The sequence below is a fragment of the Anomaloglossus baeobatrachus genome, assembly GCF_048569485.1.
Source record: "Anomaloglossus baeobatrachus isolate aAnoBae1 chromosome 5 unlocalized genomic scaffold, aAnoBae1.hap1 SUPER_5_unloc_23, whole genome shotgun sequence".
Lineage (NCBI taxonomy): Eukaryota > Metazoa > Chordata > Amphibia > Anura > Aromobatidae > Anomaloglossus > Anomaloglossus baeobatrachus.
The window spans coordinates 583125-605455 of record NW_027441799.1 but is presented as its reverse complement, the minus strand read 5'-3'; the positions used below and the strand labels follow the sequence as shown (position 1 = coordinate 605455).

At 46.7% G+C, this 22331-nt stretch overlaps 2 protein-coding genes across 2 annotated transcripts in view; both read left to right on the top strand.

Annotated features, from left to right (window-relative positions):
• Positions 1–20476, top strand: part of LOC142259056 (uncharacterized) — a 223566-nt gene extending 203090 nt beyond the window's left edge. Inside the window, 1 exon segment of the mRNA XM_075331583.1 lies at positions 18590–20476. Coding sequence (XP_075187698.1) covers positions 18590–19234 — 645 coding nt within the window. The 3' untranslated portion in view covers positions 19235–20476.
• Positions 7813–10981, top strand: LOC142259043 (oocyte zinc finger protein XlCOF29-like). Its single transcript, XM_075331573.1, has 3 exons — positions 7813–8627; positions 10488–10627; positions 10757–10981. The coding sequence occupies exons 2-3, from the start codon at positions 10550–10552 to the stop codon at positions 10979–10981; spliced, it is 303 nt and encodes a 100-aa protein (XP_075187688.1). The 5' UTR covers positions 7813–8627; positions 10488–10549.
• Positions 20477–22331: the final 1855 nt, after the last annotated feature.

The following is a 22331-nucleotide window of genomic DNA, read 5'->3' as shown; positions in this document are numbered from 1 at the left end:
TAATTATAATTTGGTATAATATATATACCAAATTTCTCACTTTTTCAAGAGGAAACACCAAAAAGTGGACCCCACAGTTTGTTAACCAAATTTTAATGAACTCATTCATAACCCAACATGTGGCCAAAAACCTCAGGGCTCCTAAGGCACCTATACAGCAGAAACCCCCCACAAGTGACCCCATTTTGGACACTAGACCACTCAAGGATTTTATTCAGGGGTACAGTGAGCATTTTGAATTAACAGGTATTTCACAAAAAATGCTGCTGTAGTGCCAAATTTCTCACTGTTAGGCTGTGTGCCGACAACCCGGCGACACTGCATCTAGGACGCAGTGTCAGCCCTTCTGCGCAGATGCCAGTGTTGTCCACACGAGAATGCAGCTGCCCATGCCCACGATCCGGGTTCAGGCCGCTGCGGACTTTATTCTCCCTGCAAAGAACACTCATCTCCACAACATAAACTGACATCCTGCGTCTCAGGAAGCCGCGCTGCAGGTCAGTTTATGCTGCAGAGAAAAGAAACACAGTGGTCAGGAGATTTCTAAACATCCCTCCACTGCGCTTGTACTGCACAACATGGCAGTCAAAACACTGCATCCAAACCACTGCAAATCCTGATCGTGGGCACATAACCTAAAAGCTAGGATGGATGGATGGATAGATGGCTAGATAAATAGATGTCAAACACAAATATAATGTCCCACCCCCCTGCATATTCTAAGCTGGCTCCATTTAGTAACTTTCATGTGGCACTAAAGGGTGTTTAACCTTGTATTTAGCTAAAAAAATAAATAAATTAATAAATAAATAATTTAAAAAAAAAAAACCCCCAGCTAGGGTAAAGCAGACGGCTGCAGACCACAGCTGTCAGCCTCACCTTGGCTGGTAATCCAAAATGAAGGTCTCCCCATGCTGTTTTTTTTTTTTAATTTATAAATAATTTAAAAAAAAAGTGGGGTCCCTCCCAAATTGGATTTCCAGCAAAGGTAAAGTGGATAGCTGTGGTCTGGTATTCTTAGGGTGGAAAGAACCATGGTTATTTGGCCCTTCCCAGCCTAAAAATAGCAGGCCACAGCCTCCCAAAAGTGGCGTATCCATTAGATGCACTAATCCTGGCGTTTCTCCCCGGCTCTTCCCATTGCCCTGGTGCGGTGGCAAATGGGGTAATAAATGGGGTTGTTGGGGTTAGGGTTAATGATGTCACGGCATCTATCAGATACCCGACATCACTAACCTAGTCAGTAATAAAAAAAAAAAAAATGTTATTTGAAAAAACACTCCCCAACACATTCCCTCTTTCACCAATTTATTGAAAAGAAAAAAAAATCTGCCGCAATCCATTTTGGAGGTCTTACGACGACTCTGGACCTTCAGGAATATGGGTGGCACACTCCGAGAACGTATCCCCCATTTTCTGGAAGTGCAGACCCTCCATGTGAGGAGTGTGGGTGTAGTTATACTGCACTCACACTCCCCGGGTCCACAGCATGGCAGTGTGAGCTGCAGTAAGCTCAGTGTCACTACTAGCAGGGAACCGGCTGAGAGACACTCTGCACATGTGGCCAGGATCTTCTGAGAAGGAAGAGCAGGGATCGTGGGGTATTGTCGCTGCAGGAGGTAACAGGAGACCCGGGATTGACATCTGGTGACCTGTCTGGACCTGGGGAGAACTTTAATTTCGCATCTGACATGTCAGATACGACAAAACTCAGAGGAAGAGGATGAGCACAGTGTGCGTGCCGGCCATTTTAGATGATCTGGGGGGGGGCACTTTGGCCACATCGGGGGACCAGAGTAGGCAACTTATCCCCCATCTGACATGATTGATCATGCCAGGTGAGAGATAAATATTTTTTTCGGCCCGAATCGTGATCTCCAGGGTCTGAGCTACCCTCGGTAGCTGAAACCACTGAAATTTTCCGATGCTGGGGGGTGGTATACACTTTATTTCTTTATTGCTTGCTGGCAGCAGCGGGAGGGGATTAACACTGAACGCTAGGACATAATTTTACTGCCCACGGTCATTAAGGTGTTAAAGTCTTCAAGCTCCGAATTTAGTTTAGAATATCTAAACTTTCATATTTACATAATTTTTCTAGTTTAGGAGTGAAATATAATGTGGGCACATTTTGTAATTGGGTAATTTTCACTATTTTGCTGCATTCGTACAAGAAATGGGTGGTAAATTGTGCGCGTCAGCGAGTGCACAGATCCGTACGCCATGTGTGACCCCTATTCTTCCATTAGAAACAAGAATACATCGAATCCTAATTCCATTGCCCTGTTCTTAACCGAAAAACTGGGAAATTATTTAGTTTTGCACTTTTATATTTTCTTACTCTTATTCCGTGAGCAATTACTGTTTTATTTTTCCGTTCACATTGCCGTATGAAGGATTGTTTTTTTTTATAAAGATAATGTGCTACTTTTATGGTTGTACTATTTACATAGCACATTTCATGTTGAATATTTTTTAGTACCCAAATGATATCTCACCTATAGGGCTGATCGAATCCACCAAAGTCCTGAACCGGCGGATCCCTGCCGGATTGAACAAAAACTCTGTATCCGCTCCGGATTCCGGTCCCTATATAAGTCTATGGGTGTAACGCCTGGTCCCACCAGACCCCGGGGGGGGAGCTCTCCCTCACATCTGCCCAGTCCCAGCATGGCTCCCACATGCATTCCTGCCCCCACTCCCAGGCAGAGAGGGTCTTCCACTTACCGGCCCCAGGGCTCTGCAGACGTTGCTTCCACTCCAAGGCCTGCTGCAGTTTCCTCCTCACACAGAATTGCTGTAGGTGATTCTAGGCTGCGTGCGAGGCCACGCCCCCTTTCTTAAAGTGGCATGCCCCAAATCCTGGAAGTGATCTCAGAGGTCACCTGCTGCCTAATAGGTATTTAAGTTCACTTCCCCCCGGCAGCAGGCGCCCGAGCAACGCCTCTATTAGTGCATTGCCAGTGTCCTAATCTGTCTATGCTATTGTTTATGATCCGTACATTTGTTACCTGATTCTAATCCTGTGTCTCACCGTAGTGCCATCTGTACCGTACCGGCTGTGGACGTCACCACCTATTCCTACCGTGGACGTCACCGTGCCATACCTGCCGTGGACACTATCTGTACCGTACCGGCTGTGGACGTCACCACCCATTCCTACCGTGGACGTCACCGTGCCATACCTGCTGTGGACACTATCTGTACCGTACCGGCTGTGGACGTCACCTGCTGTGAAACATCTCCGGTGCCACTTCCGTGTTCCGCCTGCCGCGGACATCGTACCCGAGCCACGCCTGGCCGTACAGAGACTCCTACCTCCGGTCCCTGGCTGCCGTGCATTTAGGCCTTCTGGGGAGGCGCCGCACAGTCCCTGTATAGGGGTTCGCTGCTTGCCGTCTTCTCAGGGGAGTCCGGTGCACGGTCCAGTGGGTCCACCTCCGGACGTTCGCCGCTCCTCGGTGAGCGTAACAGTTTGCTCGGGCCATGGACTCCGCCGGGATCACGGTTAACCCGCTGAATGACCTGCAACAGGAGCTCTCCCGCCAACGTGAGACCCAAGCAAGGTTCGTGGCTTACATAAAGTCTGTGGAATCCCGTCTGGCATCCATGCAAACCTCCGTATCCTCCGACAGCTCCCAGTTGAGTGAACTACTGCAGGAACTGTCCCGCCAGCATGAGGCCCAGAGACGCATGGCTGAAGACATGGCGGCCGTGGATTCCCGTCTAAATACCCTGCAGAATCCGGCCTCCTCTACAACTCCTGACTCTGCAGGATTATCGACATACATGTCTCCTTCTCGCCTGGCCTCCCCACCCATGTATGGAGGGGATCCCCGTTTGTGTCGCGGTTTCTTAAACCAGTGCTCCCTGCACTTTGAGCTGTCGCCGCTGCAGCAAGCGACCGATCGCTCGAAAATCGCATTTATCATGTCTCATCTGACTGGTCAGGCTCTGGCTTGGATGAATCCGCTCTGGGAAAAGAATGACCCGACCGTCCAAGTCCTGTCCGTCTTTCTGACCACCTTCCGTAAGGTGTTCGATGAACCAGGCCGTCTCTCATCTACTGCCTCTTCACTCATGAGAATCCACCAGGGGAATCTCACCGTGGGACAGTATGCAATCGAGTTCCGCACTCTGTCCTCCGAGCTCAAGTGGAACAATGAAGCCTTGGTAGCTGCCTTTTGGGAAGGGTTATCCGGAAAAATCAAGGATGAACTGGCCGGCCGGGATGTACCTACCACCCTGGAAGAGCTGATCTCTCTGGCTACCCGTATTGATCTCCGCTTCCAAGAGCGTGCCAGAGAGGTCACCCGGGCAAGAAGAACCCCGCGCCTTGCGCCCACCTTCCAAAGGCCAATGTTACCTTCCTCCACCAGGCCTACTGCTCCGCACGAGCCCATGGAGGTCGACCGCGTCACTGAGTCCAGACTGCGTCAGAGGAATCGGAGAATGGCAGGAGAGTGCTTCTACTGCGGAAGTCCCAAACATCTGATTCAGAGCTGTCCAGTAAAGCCGGGAAACTACAGAGCCTAGGGTCCATCGGAGAGGCCACCCTAGGTCATGCCAAGTCCTCTCCTTTTCTCCAGGTGCCTGTATCCCTGTCCTGCGGCTCCATCCGGTTGTCAGTACATGCGTTCCTGGATTCAGGCTCCGCCGGGAACTTTATCCAGCAGTCCATGGTGGATCTACATCAGATTCCCGTCCGATGTCTTGCTACCCCCATCAGTCTGTCTTCCGTGGATGGAAAACCGCTTTCCGAACCCATCCGGTTCATCACAGAGAACTGTACTATGCAAGTGGGGTTGCTACACTCTGAGACAATCGCCTTCCACGTGCTCCCTGGCATGGCACATGCTCTTCTTCTGGGAATACCCTGGCTTCGGTCACACAAGCCTGTGCTTGACTGGGATTCCGGAGACATCCTGCAATGGGGTGCTTCCTGCCACAGTCACTGCCTGACACCAGTGCATCCTCCGCACCCACCAGTCAAACCGGTCAACCTTCCCGGGTTACCTCCTGCCTACTGGTCGTTTGCAGATGTCTTTGACAAAAAGGAAGCTGAGACATTGCCGCCACACAGACCTTACGATTGTCCCATCGACCTGCTCCCAGGTACAACCCCTCCTCGTGGGCGCATCTACCCACTGTCGCGTGAAGAGACCCAAGCCATGTCTGACTACATAAAGGAGAATTTAGCACGAGGCTTCATCCGGAAATCCTCCTCTCCCGCCGGAGCGGGCTTCTTCTTTGTGGGGAAAAAGGATGGGGGTCTACGGCCCTGCATTGACTACCGCGGATTGAATAAGATCACGGTGAAAAACAGGTATCCGCTACCCCTTATACCGGAACTGTTTGACCGTTTCCGAGGTGCCAAGATCTTTTCCAAACTAGATCTCCGGGGTGCGTACAATCTGGTTCGCATTCGGTCGGGAGACGAATGGAAGACCGCGTTCAACACTCGTGATGGGCACTATGAATACCGAGTGATGCCCTTCGGGCTCAGTAACGCACCGGCGGTCTTCCAGGAGTTTGTGAACGACGTCTTCCGTGATCTTCTCTACACCTGCGTAGTTGTATATTTAGATGACATCCTTATCTTCTCTCCAGACTTGCATACCCATCGAAGACATGTCCGTCTGGTCCTGCGGAGATTGAGAGAGAATCGCCTTTACGCCAAACTCGAGAAATGCCTGTTTGAGCAGACCTCGTTACCCTTCCTTGGCCACATAGTCTCGGATACCGGCCTGAAGATGGATCCTGACAAGGTTTCAGCCGTACTGAAATGGCCCCGTCCGGAAGGGTTGAAGGCTATCCAGCGATTCCTGGGATTCGCCAACTATTACCGGCAATTCATTCCACATTTCTCATCTCTGGTGCGCCCCATATCCTCTCTCACTCGCAAAGGGGAGAACCCGAAGAAATGGACACCGGAAGCTGAAGAATCGTTCCTGTCCCTTAAACGTGCCTTTGCTTCTGCTCCAGCCTTACACAGACCCGACATTAACCAGCCATTTATCCTTGAGGTAGATGCCTCCTCATCCGGAGCCGGTGCGGTCCTTACACAGAAAACGTCAGAGGGTAAGGCAGTAACCTGCGGCTTCTTTTCTAAGGCTTTCTCCCCAGCAGAACGAAACTACTCAATCGGAGACCGTGAGTTGCTGGCAGTCAAGCTGGCTCTGGAGGAATGGCGATACCTGCTGGAAGGGTCATTGCATCCAGTTACCATCTATACTGACCACAAGAATCTGGCATATCTTCAGACAGCCCGCAGGCTAAACCCCCGACAGGCCCGATGGTCATTATTCTTTGCCCGCTTTGATTTCGTTCTGCATTTCCGTCCAGCCGAGAAGAACCTGAAAGCCGATGCGCTGTCTCGATCATTCCTGTCAGAGGACCAGGAGGATGAACCTCGACACATCATTGAACCTTCCAAACTAATGGCGGCTCCAGTCGGCATGCATCACCTTCCTCCCGGTAAGACGTTTGTTGCTGAGGTCGATAGAGAACGTGTACTCCGGTGGGGACACTCTTCCAGAATAGCAGGTCACGTGGGTCAAAAGAAATCTCTGCAATTGATATCCCGATATTACTGGTGGCCAGGGTTACGTCAAGACGTCCAGGACTTTTGTTCATCCTGTTCCTCCTGTGCCCGGAACAAGGTCCTGAAGACCCTTCCGGCGGGCCCTTTGCTTCCTTTACCTGTACCATCCGCTCCATGGCAACATATCGGCATGGATTTCATCACGGACCTGCCAAAATCGTCTGGCTGAACAGTCATCTGGGTGGTAGTGGACCGGTTCTCCAAGATGGCCCACTTCACACCACTCTCCGGGCTACCGTCCGCTCCGGTTCTTGCTGACCTCTACATCCAACACATCTTCCGGCTTCATGGCTTGCCTCTCCATATCGTGTCCGACAGAGGGGTCCAGTTCACCGCTCGGTTCTGGAGAGCAGTCTGCAAGATGATGGATGTGGAACTGGACTTTTCCTCTGCCTACCACCCTCAGTCCAATGGGCAAGTGGAGCGCATTAACCAAGTCCTGACTAACTATCTACGCCACTTCGTGGACGAACACCACAGCGACTGGGTCAAACTGCTTCCGTGGGCCGAGTTCTCCTATAACAACCATGACAGTGAGTCCTCTGCTAAATCTCCGTTCCAGGTGGTGTATGGACAGCGACCCAAAGTGCCGTGTCCTGTGACAAGTTCCTCAGGCAACCCTGCAGCTGATGACCTCGTGAGGTCCTTCTCCGCCATCTGGGCTGAGACCAAGTTGGCTCTGGAACGGTCCTCTGTCCGCATGAAGAAACACGCTGACAAGAAACGTCTGGATGTTCCTTTCTTCCGACCCGGAGATAAAGTCTGGCTCTCATCCAAGTATGTCCGCCTGAAACAGCCGTCTTACAAGCTGGGTCCCCGCTTCATTGGTCCCTTTGAAGAGCTCCGACGGATCAATGAGGTGTCCTACAAGTTGAAGCTGCCGTCGACACTTCGCATCCCGAACTCCTTCCATGTGTCCCTCCTCAAGCCGGTGGTCCTGAGTCGTTTCCATGGTGATCCTGGGGTCTCGCCTCCTCCTGTTGGTGATGATGACGTCTATGAGGTAAAAGCCATCCTTGCGGCTAAGGAGGTCCGAGGTAAAACCTATTATCTGGTGGACTGGAAGGGGTTCGGTCCTGAGGAGAGGACGTGGGTACCTGCGGAGGACGTGGATGCTCCTCGTCTCCTCCGGAGCTTCCTGAGGAGGAGGGGGCTTCAGGGGGGGGTACTGTAACGCCTGGTCCCACCAGACCCCGGGGGGGGAGCTCTCCCTCACATCTGCCCAGTCCCAGCATGGCTCCCACATGCATTCCTGCCCCCACTCCCAGGCAGAGAGGGTCTTCCACTTACCGGCCCCAGGGCTCTGCAGACGTTGCTTCCACTCCAAGGCCTGCTGCAGTTTCCTCCTCACACAGAATTGCTGTAGGTGATTCTAGGCTGCGTGCGAGGCCACGCCCCCTTTCTTAAAGTGGCATGCCCCAAATCCTGGAAGTGATCTCAGAGGTCACCTGCTGCCTAATAGGTATTTAAGTTCACTTCCCCCGGCAGCAGGCGCCCGAGCAACGCCTCTATTAGTGCATTGCCAGTGTCCTAATCTGTCTATGCTATTGTTTATGATCCGTACATTTGTTACCTGATTCTAATCCTGTGTCTCACCGTAGTGCCATCTGTACCGTACCGGCTGTGGACGTCACCACCTATTCCTACCGTGGACGTCACCGTGCCATACCTGCCGTGGACACTATCTGTACCGTACCGGCTGTGGACGTCACCACCCATTCCTACCGTGGACGTCACCGTGCCATACCTGCTGTGGACACTATCTGTACCGTACCGGCTGTGGACGTCACCTGCTGTGAAACATCTCCGGTGCCACTTCCGTGTTCCGCCTGCCGCGGACATCGTACCCGAGCCACGCCTGGCCGTACAGAGACTCCTACCTCCGGTCCCTGGCTGCCGTGCATTTAGGCCTTCTGGGGAGGCGCCGCACAGTCCCTGTATAGGGGTTCGCTGCTGTCCGTCTTCTCAGGGGAGTCCGGTGCACGGTCCAGTGGGTCCACCTCCGGACGTTCGCCGCTCCTCGGTGAGCGTAACAATGGAGACCAGAATCCAGAGATTAAAAACGTTTGTGGAGGGGACAGGGGGTAGGAACGCGCGTGCGGTGTACTCACCCGTGGCTGTGTCATGGTAGCAAACTTTTTCCAGGTCACGCTTTTCCCTTCCGGAGCCGACAATTCAATATGCATTGTTTTGCCTGCCCACCGACGCGTGTAATTGGTTGCAGCTAGACGCGCTCCCCCTCTGAGTGGCAGCATGTCAGCTGACTGCAACCAATCATATAAACTGAAAAATAAGGAGCGCTGATAGTGTAATACCAACAGATCAGTGAGGTAGATCAGGAAAAAGACACTCACCTGAAATGGTTGTGATAGTCACAACCACTGATAGAGCATAGGATGAAGGCGTCTGCTGCAGCCCCACATGGATGTGCATACAAATCAGAGTGAAGAGGGGGTTAATGCCGCGCATCAGCCAAAATGAAGATGCAGCACGTTGATGTTATAAACGTATTCTTTTATTCCATCGGTCTACGCGTTTCGAGGATATACCTCTTCTTCAGGACCAGTGCATCAACATACTATGTTGATGCACTGGTCCTGAAGAAGAGGTATATCCTCGAAACGCGTAGACCGATGGAATAAAAGAATACGTTTATAACATCAACGTGCTGCATCTTCATTTTGGCTGATGCGCGGCATTAACCCCTTCTTCACTCTGATTTGTATGCAACCAATCATAGGCAGCAGGACAGCCGGTGGGCGGAGAAAGCAGTGCAAGTGTCTCCGGATCAGTATGGTGAAGTGCATGTCTTTCAGAAACACATGCACGTTCCTGTCAGAAAAGTGCGGCTGTGCCGGTGATGTACTGTTAGACTCGTACAAGTCTGACATAACATCAGTCGGCACAGCCTGCCCTCTCTGAGCATGAGCGTGCATGTACACAGAAACACATGCACGCTCCTGTCAGAAGTGTGCGCGGCTATGTCGGTGATGCGGTTTTTTGTTTTGTTTTTTTTTTTTTTATTATTATTTAAATAAATAATTAAAAAAAAAAAAACGACGTACGGTCCCCCCTAATTTTGATACCCAGCCATGATAAGGTTGGCTGGGGGCTGGTATTCTCAGCCCACAGCTGCCCGGTATTGCTGCATCTATTAGATGTGACAATCCCCGAGCAATACCAGCTCTTCTCCATTGCCATGGTGCGGTGGCAATCGGGGTAACAAGGGATTAATAGCAGCGCACAGCTGCTACTAAGCTCTAGGTTAGTGATGGCACAGGCGTCTGAGATACCTGCATCAAATCCTGTAAATGAATGAAAATAAACACAGAAAAGATCCTTTATTTGGAATAAAGTACAACACCCACCCTCCTTCACCTCTTTATTAACACCCCTGCAGCTTCGGCGTAATCCACACGAGGTCCCAGCTCTGCTACATAGCCATCGGCCATAGTGCACTACCGCTGGCTGTGCAGACAATGACAGCCGTGATGACTGCATAGCAGATACTGTCACCTGCTGGGGGCGCATCTACATACAACCAATCACAGATGAGAGGATGGCAGGTGGACGAGGAAAACATGGAAAGCTGTGTGTATACATTGTACAGTACAGGAAGTGAATGCGCGACCCGGAAGCAGTTTGCTGCCATGACACCGAGTCTCGGTAAGTATGAAACGCTATTTTATTTCTGGTTTTATTTATTTTTCAATTATTTTCTCCAGTGCCGGATCTGGATTTTGCACCTGGAATACCGGATACAGCACCCGGAAATCTTTGAAACTGCACGGATCCGGATTTTTACAATATGGATCCGCTCAGACCTACTCACCTCCCTTATCGCCAATAATTTTACATATCGGCTCATCTCCTTCCCATTCAGGTCCTTATAATATCGGATCCTCTCAGCGATTTCATTCTGTTTAAGAAAACTTCCTGTCCAGGATGGATAGAGACAGAGACAAGATGGCGGATAAGATATTACACCTCACCCTAGAGATCCTCTTCCGGCTTACTGGAGAGGTGAGAGATTCTGATGACGTCACATTACATCATTCTTATCTATGGGAATAACAGATGGACAGAACTGGAGAGGTGAGGACTCTGGAAATGTCTGGAGTGAGATTTATTACTGTGTCTCTCCATAACCAGGATTACACAGTAGTGAAGAAGACCTCTAGTGAGCGCTGTCAGGCCCCTGTGTCTGAGGGATGGGGAAGACCCCTGAGCCCAATCACGGGGCCTCCACCTCACCCCCCGATACATGAGGACATCAATGACCAGAAGATCCTAGAACTCACCTACAAGATGATTGAGCTGCTGACTGGAGAGGTGACACTGCTGGGAATGCTGGGACATTATACAGTAACGCTATGAAAGGATCGGGGGGTGACGGTATCATTGTATGTGTCAGGTTCCTATAAGGTGTCAGGACGTCACCGTCTATTTCTCCATGGAGGAGTGGGAGTATTTAGAAGGACACAAAGATCTGTACAAGGACGTCATGATGGAGGTTCCCCAGCCCCTCACATCACCAGGTAATAGACAGGACTAAATACACACGGCCTATAATTATCTGTATGTAAGGAATGAATTCAGTCCCTGTATGTGTCTCCTCCAGTTCTATCCAGTAAGAGGACAACACCAGAGAGATGTCCCCGTCCTCTTCTCCCACAGGACTGTAAACAAGAAGACCCCGATGTTCCTCCAGCTCTATCCAGTAAGAGATATCTACTCATGTACTTTCTGCACTCATTTAGTGTTTACATTTTTAGACTTTCTGCTCTGTTTTTTTCAGCTGTATTTTCTTTGCTTCTGCTTTTTCTGCTGTTTGTTTCTAGTGCCTTCTCTATGTTGTTATGAAGGCAACAAAAAAACGTGCAGAGGGTTCACGAATACCCTGTTTCCCCGAAAATAAGACCTAGCCCAAAATAAGCTCTAGCATAATTTTATGGGATTTTTGAAGAGTGCTTGAAATATAAGCCCTACTCCAAAAATAAGCCCTAGCTACAGTCAGGGCTAATGTTAGGAGGAATCAAACTGCGCAATTTCTCAGGAACCCCACTCTCTTAGGGTCCCCATCAGTTGTTTTCTGAAGTTGATTGTTTAAGGACCTTTGATGACTTCAAAGTCATGTGACATGATGTAACCAAAGGCCTCTTAATTACAAGAGTCTAAATCAACTGAACAGAAGAAAGGCTGCCATGCAGGACTGGCACTAGGGGAAAGGGACAGCAAACTGGGTAATTGCACAGGGCTCCCTTTCTCCTAAAATGCAGGCGTTATGACTTTTATAAAAAAATACGGTTACATTCCAACTTATTCAAGAAAAAAAAGATGACATGGGACGATTTCATATTCTTGCCTGTAAAATCAATAACTGCTCATGTACTAATGTTAATATTTACGCTCCCAATACTGGCCAAATTAATTTCTTTGAAAAACTGCTAATAGAAGTAGATAAAATAAAAATTGGTGACCTACTAATGATGGGAGATTACAATATGGTAACAAATTGGGATCTAGATTCAACAGCACATTCACACTATAAAAAAACAAACCCTCCATAATTGGCTGCTAAGAAATTAACTCCTAGGCACATTTCACTGTCTTAGGCCTCTTTCCCACATCCGTGAAAAACCACGCACGTTTTTCACTGACGTGTCAAAGGTGCGTTTTGCTCTCCGTGAGCCGTGATTATGGCACACGTGTGTTCTCCGTGTGTTATCCGTGATAACACACGGAGAACGGGAACTTTCTACTCACCTGTCCCTGGCTTCGCTGTCCGTGGTGCTGATCTGCGGTCTCCGGTCCTGCCGACTCCCCGCTGCTGCTGCTTCCGGCCGCAGTGAAGTGAATATGCAATGAGCATAATGAGCGGCGGTCGGAAGCAAGTAACAGCAGCGGCAGAGACAGGAGGGCTGGAGACGGTGAGTAAAGTTTGTTTTTTTTTTTTTTTTATTATTTTCTCAGACACGTGTGTTTTCTCCGGTGCGTGTCACACGAAATACCTCCGTGTGGTCCGTTTGCGTTCCGTGTGACACCCGTGATGCCGGAGAAAAACTGACATGTCTACGTGTGGAGCACACGGACACACATCTCCACACGGTCCATGGCAGAACACGCACGTGAGCGCAGACCCATTGATTTTAATGGGTCTACGTGTGCCCGTGTCTCCGGTACGTGAAGAAACGGACCAAACACGTACCGGAGACACAGACGTGTGAAAGAGGCCATAACACCAGATCCCGAGAGTTCTCATATTACTCAGAAAGTTATAAAACTTATTCCCGCTTTGATCACATCTTTACCACTTCTCAATCAATTTATAAATTTAAAAAAGTAACAATATTAAATAAAACATTTTCGGACCACTCACCCTTATTAGGAGAAATACAACTAAATTACAATGCTCAAAAAACTATGCTCTGGAAATGTAGTCCTGGAAACATTCTCAAATTATATTTTGAAGAGAATAATAAAGGAGATATATGTCCTACAATGGTATGGTTAGCACACAAGGGAGTACTCAGGGGGAACTAATAAAAATTTCAACATTAAAAAAAAAAGAAAAAGTAAAATTGAAGAACTGCAAAAATTAATAAACGATAAAGAAAAAATTCAACAAGAAAGTCCCACTCCACCATCAAACATACATAAAGAGTTATTAGATATAAGAACAGGTAAAATATATCTTTGAACCGTGTTAGCCAGTAAAGATAAAAAAATTGTTTAAAAGAACTGAGAGTCCTCATTGGTTGATACCTTTAATGGCTAACTGAAAAGATGGTAATAATAGCAAGCTTTCGAGACTACGCATGTCTCTTCATCAGATGGTAATAATATCAAGCTTTCAAGACTGCTCAGGTCTCTTCTAAAGGGGGCTTTACACACTACGACATTGCTAATGCGGAGTCGTTGGGGTCACGGATTTTGTGACGCACATCCGGCCGCATTAGCGATGTTGTTGCGTGTGACACCGATGAGCGATTTTGCATTGTCGCAAAAACGTGCAAAATCGCTCATCGGTGACATGGGGGTCCATTCTCGATTATCGTTACTGCAGCAGTAACGAGGTTGTTCGTCGCTCCTGCGGCAGCACACATCGCTATGTGTGACTCCGCAGGAACGAGGAAGCTCTCCTACCTGCCTCCCGGCCACTATGCGAAGGGAAGGAGGTAGGCGGGATGTTACCTCCCGCTCATCTCCGCCCCTCCGCTTCTTTTGGGCGGCGGATCAGTGACGCAGCTGTGACGTCACTGTGACGCTGAACGAACCGCCCCCTTAGAAAGGAGGCGGTTCGCCGGTCACAGCGACGTCGCCGAGCGGGTAAGTATGTGTGACGGCTCTGGGCGATGTTGTGCAACACGGGCAGCGATTTGCCCGTGTCGCACAACCGATGGGGGCGGGTGCCCACGCTAGCGATATCGGGACCGATATTGCAGCGTGTAAAGTAGCCTTTAGCCTGATGAAGAGACCTGAGTAGTCTTGAAAGCTGCTATTATTACCATCTTTTCAGTTATCCATTAAAAGGTATCAACCACTGAGGACTCTCAGTTCTTTTAAACAATTTTTTTACATCTAAGAATTAAAATAAAAGCCCAACTATTTGATGAATATGAAAGCTATTTACACTATTCAAAAATGATAAATTATTCCAATATTAACAAGACAACCAGAGTAATGGCAGGAAAAGTCAAAACATAAAGGATAGAAATGAGATTAGTAGCCATAACCCAAACGGAGTGCTGGTACATCAGCCGAAGGAAATTGGTGATGCATTCGCGGACAACTACTCCAGACTGAATAACTTAAAAAATCATTCCTCTACTCCCCAGCCAACCCCTGAACAAATTAATGAATTTCTAGCCCAGATCAACCTTCCTAAAATAGAACCAGAACAATTACTGTCCCTTAATGCTCCCTTTAGTGAACCAGAAATCCTTATCACAATTTCATCCCTAAAATCAAGAAAAGCCCCTCAAGAAAACAACATTATTTGACAGTAAACTGAGAGGAGGCCTGGGAGTCCCTGATATTACTAAGTACTATTGGGCAGCACACTTATGTCACATCCCTGCATGGTCTAATCGCAGTGCCTTCTCTAGATGGATGGAAATAGAGAAGTTATGGCTTGCCCCAATACACCCTAACTCCTACCTTTGGGGCACCTCATCTAATAAGCCTGACCCACATACTCTGGGCCCTATAGCCTTTACGAAGAGGATATGGGACTGTTGTGTCAAAAAGTTTCCACTTAAATCTGAACTCTCTCCATTGACCTCTTTTCTTTTTAATGCCAGACGGTATGCAGGGTACAGCGACTAAAACGTGGTTTGACAGGAAACTCTTTTGCTTTGCTGACATAGTAGACGCACACTCCAGAGTCCTTCACCCATACGCCACCATAGCTGCTAAATTTAATCTCCCAGGCAATTCCCAATATCGGTATTTACAAGTTAGACACCTGATGCACTCCCTTTTTGCCTCATTAGAAGTCTCTATCCTACACTTTTTGAGAGATTGTGCAGAGCTGGGGCCTCTACTAAAGGCCTCATCTCCGATATATATCGTATTTTAATGGCTCCGTGCTCAGAAGACAAGCCAAATCATACATATATGAGGAAATGGGAAGATTTCCTTGGTGAGTCCATTCCCTTGTGTATGTGGAAGCGGATCTGGGATGCGGCCTCAAAGACATCTTCGTGCTATGTTTATAAGGAAAATCAGTATAAATTACTTATGTATTGGTATCACACCCCATCACTACTACATAAACTAAACCCAGCTATACCTGACAATTGTTGGAGGTGTGGAGCCACAGGAGGAGACATACCGCACATATTCTGGGTATGCCCCAATATCCAGTGTTTCTGGAGGTTGGTGCAATCTCTTATTTATGAAGTAACTAACCTTCAGATTCCCCTGGACCCTAAATTCTACTTATTAAATATACCACTTGCTCAGCTGGGGAAAAGAGTGAAGCGGTTACTATTACACATGACCACAGCAGCTAGATGTCTGATTGCCCGTAACTGGAGGTTGGCCCATCCACCCTCACTTACAGATCTCCAATCTCGGATCCAAGATGTGAGAAGGATGGAGTATTTATCTGCCCTGTCAAATAACACAGTAGATCTTTTTGAGAGTGTTTGGTCACTTTGGGATACTTATTGGGCCAACAAAGAATAACAGTGAAGTACGGCCTTGATGGAAGCTTGATATGCTCACCCTCCCCAATCCATCCCCCCTCCCTTATGTTTCCCTGTCTAGTATTGTATTGTTCGTCTTGTCATATTCCCTGTTTTCAGTGTATTAGTGGATAATATGGATACTGATTTCTGATTTACAGTTATTGTTAACAAGCTTGTGAGACATATCCATGCATCCATGTACTTTTTCTGTATCTGTTCTAAAAACTTAATAAAACATTCAGTTATAATAAAAAAAAAATCAAGAAAAGCCCCAGGACCTGACGGATTCACAAATGATTATTATAAAGCTTTTTCCTCCCTCTTAGCCCCCCACCCAACTAAAGTTCTCAATAATCCTTCCTGTCGGGCACATTTTCACCCGAGATGTTGGGAGCAACTATCATACTAATACCAAAAACTGGAGACCGCAATGAATCTGTCGGCAACTATAGGCCTATCTCTTTAACCCCTTCACGGCGGGCCGATTTTTCGCTTTCCGTTTTTTGCCATTCTTTTTCTAAGAGACGTAACTTTTTTTATTTTTCAGTCAATATAATTATGTGAGGGCTCATTTTTTGCGGAACGAGCTCTACTTTTAAATGAAACCATATGTTTTACCATGTAGTGTACTGGAAAACGGCAAAAAAATTCCAAATGCAGAATAATTGCAAAAAAGTGTGATAGCACTATGGTTTTTGAGATATTTTATTCACTGTGTTCACTACATGGTAAAACTGATGTGTGGGTGTGATGCCTCAGGTCAGTGCAAGTTCGTAGACACCAAACATGTATAGGTTTACTTTTATATAAGGGATTAAAAAAAATCAGAAGTTTGTCCGAAAAAAAGTGGCGCACATTTTACGCCATATTCTGTGACCGGAACGTGATAGGCGTTCTCATTTCTCTGGATCTATGGCACAGTGATGGCTTATTTTTTGCATCTCGAGCTGACGTTTTTAACTGTACCATTTTTGCGCAGATGCCATGTTTTGATCGCCTGTTATTGCATTTTGCGCAAAAGTTGTGCCGACAAAGTAATTTTGGCGTTTGGAATTTTTTGCTGCTACGCCGTTTACTGATCAGATTAATTGATTTTATATTTTGATAGATCGGGCGTTTCTGAACGCCGTGATACCAAATGTGTGTATATTTGTTATTTTTTTAACCCTTTAATTTTCAATGGGGCAAAAGGGGGGTGATTTGAACTTTTAGGGGTTTTTTTTTAATTTTTTAAAACTTTTTTTTTTATTTTCTTTTACTAGTCTTCCTAGGGGGCTATAGCGATCAGCAATCCGATTGCTCTGCCCTATCTGCTGTACACAGCTGTAAACAGCAGATACGCTCACTTTCTGCTTCACTCTGCTCCGGGCCGAGTGATCACATCACTTGACTTCCGGTATCGGCCTGTAAGTAAAAGTTTACCGCAATCGCGATTATAATGGCGCTGTCACATATTGATAGCGCCATTTAAGAAGTTAAACGGCACGAGCAGATAATGATTCTGCATGCTGCCGGCGACAGACCACGGGCAGTAACATTATGACCCTATGACGTAATATTCCTGCCCGCGGTCGTTAAGGAGTTAATAAATACTGACATTAAAAATCTATTAAAAAATGATTGCTGACAGGCTCAATATATTCCTCCCAGATGTGATAAAGATCAGCTTGGTTTTGTTGAAGGACGGCAAACCACTGCTGGTACGAGGAGGACAATCAACCTCCGAATTAACAAAGATGTAACTCTTAAGGCCACTTTACACGCAACGACATTGCTAACGAGATGTTGTTGGGGTCATGGAATTCGTGACGCACATCCGGCCTCGTTGGCGACATCGTTGAAGTCTGAAACGCAGGAACGACCGTTAACGTTCAAAAAATACTCACCATATCGTTGATCGTTGACACGTTGTTCTAATCTCAAATATCGTTGCTGCTGCAGGTGCAATGTTGTTCGTCGTTCTTGCGGCAGCACACATCGCTATGTGTGACACCGCAGGAACGAGGAACAACATCGTACCTGCGGCCACCGCCAATGAGGAAGGAAGGAGGTGGGCGGGATGTTACGGCCGCTCATCTCCGCCCCTCCGCTTCTATTGGGCGGCCGCTTAGTGACACCGCACGAACCGCCCCCTTAGAAAGGAGGCGGTTTGCCGGCCACAGCGACGTCGCTAGGCAGGTAAGTATGTGTGACGGGTGTTAGCGATGTTGTGCGCCACGGGCAGCGATTTGCCCGTGACGCACAACCGACGGGGGCGGGTGCTTTCACCAGTGACATCGCTAGCGATGTCGCTGTGTGTAAAGTGGCCTTTAGATGTCGAAATTGGACAACAGATTTAGAATAATTTGTTTCCTAATATAATTTCTGATATTATGGCTTAAAAAAAATGTATTTTCAAAATAATATCATTAAATAACTGTGTTTATTTTTAGTAGATGACTGTATTGGGAGTTCAGATGGAAATCTAATATCTTCAGAATTTATAACAGACGGTCAAAGTATCACGCATGATACATATGAAGAGCATGCTGTTGTCCCAGATACACCTCCAGTTCTTCCTTGGAAAGCTCTATCATCTGATCTTTTCCAACAAGTCCAAACTTCTGATTTATCACAAAATTGTAAGCAAAATAAAAGTTACAGAAGGGATGTGGAACATGAAACGGCTCCTACTAGGGAGAAACCATTTTCGTGTTCAAAATGTGGGAAATGTTTTACCAGGAAATCAAGTCTTTTTACCCATCAAAAAGTTCACACACATGAAAAGCTGTTTTCTTGCCCCCAATGTGAGAAATGTTTTACTCGAAAATCAATTCTTGTTAACCATCAAAGGTATCACACTGGGAAGAAGCAATTTTCATGTCAAGAATGTGGGAAATGTTTTATTCAGAAATCACATCTTTTTAGACATCAGAAAATTCACACAGGGGAGAAGCCATTTTCATGTTCAGAGTGTGGGAAATGTTTTATTCAGAAATCAGAACTTGTTCAGCATCAAAGATCTCACACAGGGGAGAAGCCGTTTTCATGTTCAGAGTGTGGGAAATGTTTTACTCAGAGATCAAAATTTTTTATGCATCATAGATCTCACACAGGGGAGAAGCCATTTTCATGTTCAGAGTGTGAAAAATGTTTTATTCAGAAATCAGACCTTGTTAGACATCAGAGAATTCACACAGGGGAGAAGCCATTTTCATGTTCAGAGTGTGGGAATTGTTTTATTCGAAAATCAACACTTGTTGAGCATCAAAGATCTCACACAGGGGAGAAGCCATTTTCATGTTCAGAGTGTGGGAAATGTTTTATTTGGAAATTAGATCTTGTTAAGCATCAAAGATCTCACACAGGAAAGAAGCCATTTTTATGCCCAGAATGTGGTAAATGTTTTACTAGGAAGTCAAGTCTTGTTTACCATCAAAAAAATCACAGAAAATAAACCATTTTTATGTTCTGAATGTGGAAAATGTAATTCTCAGAAATCAGATCTTGTTAAACATGTGAAGTAGCCACACAGGGAAGGAACCTTTTTCATGTTGTGAATAATTGAAATGTGTAACTGGTAAATCAAATCTTGCCGACCATTAGAAAACCAATAGAGCGGACCAGCCATTCTTGCTTTCAGAATTTGCCAAATGTTTTTAAGATTAATCAGGTCCTGTTGTCAGATGAGTCACATGGGAGAAGCCATCATGATGTACCATAATTCAAAGAGTTTATAAAAAATTCTGTTACAATTGCTCAAGTAAGAATTTGTGAGGGAAAGAACCATTTTCTTTCTCTTTAAACTTATTGTAATTTTCGGAACCATAAGACACACGTAGATTTTGAAGGAATAATGTAGGGAAAAATAACACAAAAAATGTGATCATTCTGCACTGTTATGGGTGGGGATCTTCTTCTGACATTGTTATGGAGATAAAATGACCCAATTCTGTACTGATGTCCCCCATCCTGGGCCCCTTCCAGATATACGTGTCTCCCATCTTCGTGTATTTGTCTTTCATCCTGGTACATTTGTTGACCATCTTTATCCCATCCTGGTATATTTGATCCCCATCCTGGTATATATGGCCCTTGTCCTAGAATATATGTCCCGATCCTTGTATATATGGCCGTCATCTTGGGCCCATTCTGGTATATATTTCCCCATCACACTGAACACATAAGAAAATAAATGATTATACTCACCATCCCTCCACTCTCCTGGTGCACGGTGTTCTCTTCTGATGCTGGCAAATAATCTCAGCATGTACACTTACACACGGACATCACTGCTCCCCACACCTGGGATTATGGGCTTGGGGAGCAGTGAATATTCATTCTCTAATAGTAGATATACATGATCGCCCAATCACAGCAGTAAGCCAGCGGCTGGGTGATCATGTGTACCCGATATTAAAGAGAATGAATATTCACTGCTCCCCATGCTAATAATTCCGCCCACCTCTTGGTTGGCGCTGGCTTAACTGCCTAGAGGGGGGCGGGATTATGGCACGGGGAGAAGTGAATATTCATTTTCTATTTTAGCTGTCACACTGTTAGCCTTTTTGAGAGCCTTTAGGAACATTCGTGAAATGTTTTTATACTGGATTATATTTAGATAATTCACTAATCTCAGATTTCCCACTGCTTTATTTACTAAAAAGCCCCAGATTGGAGACAGGAACTCTTAAGTATATCACATTGTATATAATTGCATTTCAAAACTTGTTGTTTTGTTAATAAATGCTTGTAAATATACAGTATATTTTTCATGCCTGTCTTTCTCTATTGTCTAGATGTGATGATTTTGACTATGAACTGTTGTGAATGTCAGTTATGCTTTTGCTGCTGTGAGGCTCCCTCTTGTGGTCAGGAATGGTTTGGTCAGAGACCAGGTGTGTTGAGCAATGGGCGTTTCCATTGCTAACTCTCTGCCTATTTAAACCCTGGTCTGATAGCAGGCTATGCAGGATGTCAGTTGTTCTTTGTACACCAGCCTGCTTCATCCTGCTCCAGACCACATCTACCCCAGATAAGTGCTTGACTCTTTATTTGTTGTTTAGTTCTTTTTGCTCTTATCTGAGTTTGTCATTTGCTGTGGTTGTTTTCAGTTTATTTGCATGCAGGGATCTTCCCTCTCAGTTGCTTAGCTGGGAAGCTCCCTGCAGCTATGTTTGGAGTATTGCTCTTATTAGTCCATGTGTTTGTTGCTTCTTGAATTTGTAATGGTTCCTGCTTTCTGTTCATTGGTATGACAAGAGCGCCTGGTATAGGACGGAGTTCAGATCCAGCGATCTGAGGGCTTTTTTGTACTATCAGGTTTTTGGATTTTTGCAGGGTTTTTCTCTGGCCACCATCAGTCCCTTTCCTATCCTGTCCTATTTAGTCAGTAGGGCCTCGCCTTGCTAATCCTATCATCTATCTGTGTATTGTGTTTTCCTATATCACCGCAGTCTTTGAATGTGGGGGGCTTGCTATTCTTTGGCAATTTATTTTCTGAGGCAGAGAGTTTGTGACGGGGTGTACATCAGAGCAAAGAGAGACAACAGGCCGAGGATGATCCAACAGGTTTACTAACAGGAATACAGGAACAGCACACGACAAGTCCAAATAAAACAGATTCGGGGGCACCTCCCGATAATCCAAAGTGCCAGATCACAACGTAATAGTCCTTTTCAGAGTCCCAGAAATCCCACACAATCCACTGGACGGCGAGGTCTGTCCACAGAATCAGACCTCGCTCCCTTCCTCTTCAAAAACTCAACTCCCAACTGCATTTAGAAACAGGAGTGAATTGTTTGAGCTCGTGGGCCCGCCCCTCAAGGGTAGGGGTCTATGCAATGGTTGGGCCCACTAGAAGATTCTAGAAGGTTGGCTCCGAGATGTCTACAGGTTTGTGTAGTTGGCGTTATCCACTGCTTACGAAACAATGAGAAGTTCCCCTGGCTGTGTGGACAAGAGATAATTGCATTATGGGCCCAGAGACACAGGAGATGGGGGGAAGGTATGGTTACTTACATCCCAAGACATTTCAAAGTGTTCAGTAAGTACAACCAAAGGAAAGTGACATCACATCCTGACATAGTATTACAGCAAATACAGTGTGAAGGTAAAATACATCATGACAATTCCTTCCCCTCCCAACTTGTGTACGTACTAGGGACCTCTACAGGTCGCTGGTTAAGTACACGCAGGCATGGCTGACAGGACTCAAGGCTCCTCTTGCCTGGACAGTCCATCTGCATTTTGGTGTTGGCTGCCCCTTCTATATTGTATGGTAAAGTTATAGGGCTGCAGAGCCAGGCTCCATCGCAGTAAGCGTCCATTGTCCCCAGAGACTCTGTTCAGCCAGGTGAGGGGATTGTGATCAGTAACCACAGTGAATTCCCGTCCATACAGATACGGCCGTAGTTTCTTAAGGGCCCACACTACAGCCAGACATTCCTTCTCAACAGTTGCATAGTCCACTTCTCGGTCCAGCAGTTTCCGGCTGAGATAGGCGATGGGGTGCTCGTCCCCAGCTGCATTCACCTGGCTGAGGACAGCTCCCA